Source organism: Aegilops tauschii, chromosome 4 (assembly GCF_002575655.3).
Source record: "Aegilops tauschii subsp. strangulata cultivar AL8/78 chromosome 4, Aet v6.0, whole genome shotgun sequence".
NCBI classification, from domain to species: Eukaryota; Viridiplantae; Streptophyta; class Magnoliopsida; order Poales; family Poaceae; genus Aegilops; species Aegilops tauschii.
Window position 1 is genome coordinate 43,596,286 of NC_053038.3, and position 3,330 is coordinate 43,599,615.

At 49.4% G+C, this 3,330-nt stretch overlaps 1 protein-coding gene across 1 annotated transcript; it reads left to right on the forward strand.

The window, feature by feature from the left end:
• Positions 1-2,418: 2,418 nt before the first annotated feature.
• LOC109776754 (uncharacterized) lies at positions 2,419-3,118 on the forward strand. The gene is made up of 2 exons (XM_020335419.2): positions 2,419-2,700; positions 2,795-3,118. The coding sequence occupies exons 1-2, from the start codon at positions 2,652-2,654 to the stop codon at positions 2,983-2,985; spliced, it is 240 nt and encodes a 79-aa protein (XP_020191008.1). The 5' UTR covers positions 2,419-2,651; the 3' UTR covers positions 2,986-3,118.
• Positions 3,119-3,330: the final 212 nt, after the last annotated feature.

Consider the following 3,330-nt stretch of genomic DNA (forward strand, 5'->3'; position numbering starts at 1 on the left):
GAGTGAGGGACTTGAGCACTTCGTGTGTTCTTGTCATTTCATTAGTTGCATCGGTTTAAGTTCTCCACGATGGTATGTGGAAGTGAAAGTTGAGAAGCTTAATACTCTTGGGTGTTTGGGCGTCCTAGATGGTTGGTGGTGTCGCGGAGCTCAATAATTATGGTGTAGAACTCTGGGCAAGCTTCGATCTCTCTAATTAAGTTGTGGAGATTCTCCCGAGCAATTTGTACAGGTTCGGTGACTGCCCCCAAGGTTCCATTTGTACGGGTTCGGTGACTGCCCCCAAGGGTCGCCATTTATACGGGTTCGGTGACCGCCCTCAAGGGTCCCTTAGTGGAATCATGGCATATTGCATTGTGCGAGGGCCTGAGGAGATTACGGTGACCCTAGTGGCATTTTGGGAACATTATGCCTCCACACAACTTCAAACGGAGATCAGCATCCGCAAGGGTGTGAACTTCGGGATACATCGTCATCTCCGCGTGCCTCGATTATCTCTTACCCGAGCCCTTTATTTATGCACTTTACTTTGTGATAGCTATAGCGTTTCATGTTATATATATCTTGCTATCACTTAGTTGTTTATCTTGCTTAGCATAAGTTGTTGATGCACATAGATAAGCCTAGTTGATTTAGGTTTTGTGCTTGACAAATTAAACTCTAGTTTTATTCCGCATTTGTTCAAGTCTAAACCGTAATTATTTTAAAGCACCTATTCACCCTCCCCCTTCTAGGCGACATCCACGATCTTTCATCCTTGTTCCGATCTTTGGTGCTCGCATACCGGCGAGCCCTAGGAATGATGTAGAGACAAGAGAAAGAGAGAGAGAGAGAGAGAGGGAGAGGGGGAGAGAGAGGGGGGGAGAGGGAGAGAGAGGGGGAGCAAATGACAAAGGAATAAGAAAGACATCGCGCAATATGCCAGGACTTTTCGTTGGCCATGACAATGAAAAGGAAGTTCTTGCTGCAGTAGACCACGAAGACGATAACTGTGGGTAGGTGGAACGAGCGCGGGGGGAGAGGGGTGGTTGTCGAGCACGCTTCGTTGCGGTCAGCAACGAAAAGTCTCTCTCCGTCTGGGCCTCGGAAACTCCATCTTCATCCGAGGTGGCCACAAAAACTATCTCTTCGTCCTAGTCGGATATGAAAAGCGGCTCTTCGGTGGCAGCAACTACAACAAGATGATACAATCGTATTTCTTGAAATTGGGATCATATTTTCGGATATCATAAGAAAAAAGATCCACACGATTGATGTGAAGTACCCAGTTGGGCTGAAGGGGTTTCATATGGTCATCTTGCTGTCAATTGTCCGTACTTCAACTCTTTTTTCTCTTTTAAACTTCTGATCTATTCATTATTAACCATGACAATACAAATAACACCAGAGGTAATAAACATTACGATCAAGTCTATAGACCTAGCAAGGACTATAAGCACTGGAACAAGCTGAAGACGCGCCATTGTCATCGCCCCTTCCTCACTGGAGCCAGGCAAATCTTGTTGTTATGCCAAGCCCCCATAGGACCAATGCACCGGAGCAGCAATCATCACTGCTGAAGAAAGTCGTAGACCGGAGGGGTCAAACCTGTAAACACCCGAACAAAGATGAACGGACACAGGGTCCAGAAAGATCCACCGAATACCAGCACCGGCTAGGTCCACGAGATCTGACGAAGACACACGTCCACACGTCCTCCGATGAAGCTAGACACACTATCGAGATGGGGATCGAATGTGGGAGACATTATTCCTACCGAGGGACATCACTACCGCCACACAACCCTAATGAAGACACTAAACCTAACAAAAGCGGGAGCAGAGTCCCTCCTGCGGGCGGGGGCCGAGGTCCTCACTACAACACTACTATTTGGCCCAAAGGCCATAGGAGACGGGGCGAACTGGCGGCAGCACGGATGGGAGGAGGAGGAAAGACTTCTTTTCTTGTAGAGGAGGAAAGAGGCTAGGCAACTGTTGTGTAAAGGTCCAAACTGAGCCTCCATACTTCAACTCGAAGTGAATCTGCCATGCGTGATGGTCGATGGACCTCGATAAGCAGCTCTAGAAATAAAGAAAGGAAACAATGATGATTGTTTGACTGGACCATTTTGGATCCAGATCACAATGTTGAATGCAAGATAACTTTTTTCAAGCTGAAAGAAGTAGGCCGAATGCTTGCAGGTCACGTCCCACTGTGTGTGAGATTGAGACTTTGAGCGGCACGTCAACCCGATCCGCATCGAACAAACAGTGGTACGGGTTGGCGGCTGATCCATCCAGCACCGCAACACCGCACAAACCAAGAGGCGGGCGACCAAGTCGGCAACCTCCTCTGACTTTTTGCCCTCGATCGGCCGGACAAAGCATGCTGCCTGAGATCGACGGGAAACGTGGCCATAGTTCTGAAATCTACGAAGCCGCCGTCGACGCAAGCACGTACGTATTGGAGCACATAGCCACATACTATCGCCTGCCTCCCATGTGATCTTGCTTCAAATCCCCAGTGAACCTACACTACACGGCACAAAGTCAGAGAGGGCCGCGGATCCAGCATGCAGTTTGGCTGAGCTGAACTGAAGCCTCCCTATATAAACGCACCGGCACCGCGCTGCAACCACAGACCGCACGACGCGCAGGCACGGAAGCGCAAGCATGGCCGCCACCATGAAGCTGTCGCTCACCTTCGTCCTCCTCCTCTCCGGTACGCCTCCATCCTTACTCCCGTATCCTTACGCTTCAACGGCGCACAGTCTCTGACGCTTTATCCTGGCTTGTGTTTGTTGTGGATCGAGCAGCGCTGGTGGTGTTCGGGGACGCGCAGGCGACCTGCGACATCATCCGGTGCAAACAGGGAGGGTACATCACCTGCAAGAACTACCCCGGCCAGAAGCTCGACGGGTGCGCCTGCGTGTGCGCGCCCGACGACGGCAAGGGCTGCGTGCTCCACCTCGACGACGGCTCCACCAACAAATGCACCAAGTACTGAACCGGATTACACGCGTTCGTCATTTTCGTCTCTGCTCTCGTGTTTGAGTTCGAGCTAAATAAAGCTGTATGTGTGTAACGAAAGAAATGTAAGCTTGTGTCGTGGAATGAATGGAATGCAATCCGTTGATCAAGTTTTGTAGCAGGGCTAAGCACGAGAGGGCACCTCCTGCACCCATGGGCATATGCACCCACTTACCAAAAAATGCACTTCAAGCACATTTTAAAAAGTCAAAAAATTCAAAAGAAAATTTCACGCATACATGTTCGCAAATGTGTGTGCGAGGCACAAAGTTTTGTGAAAAAGTATCTTTTTGTTTTGTCTCTGTAAAAAAGACAAATTTCA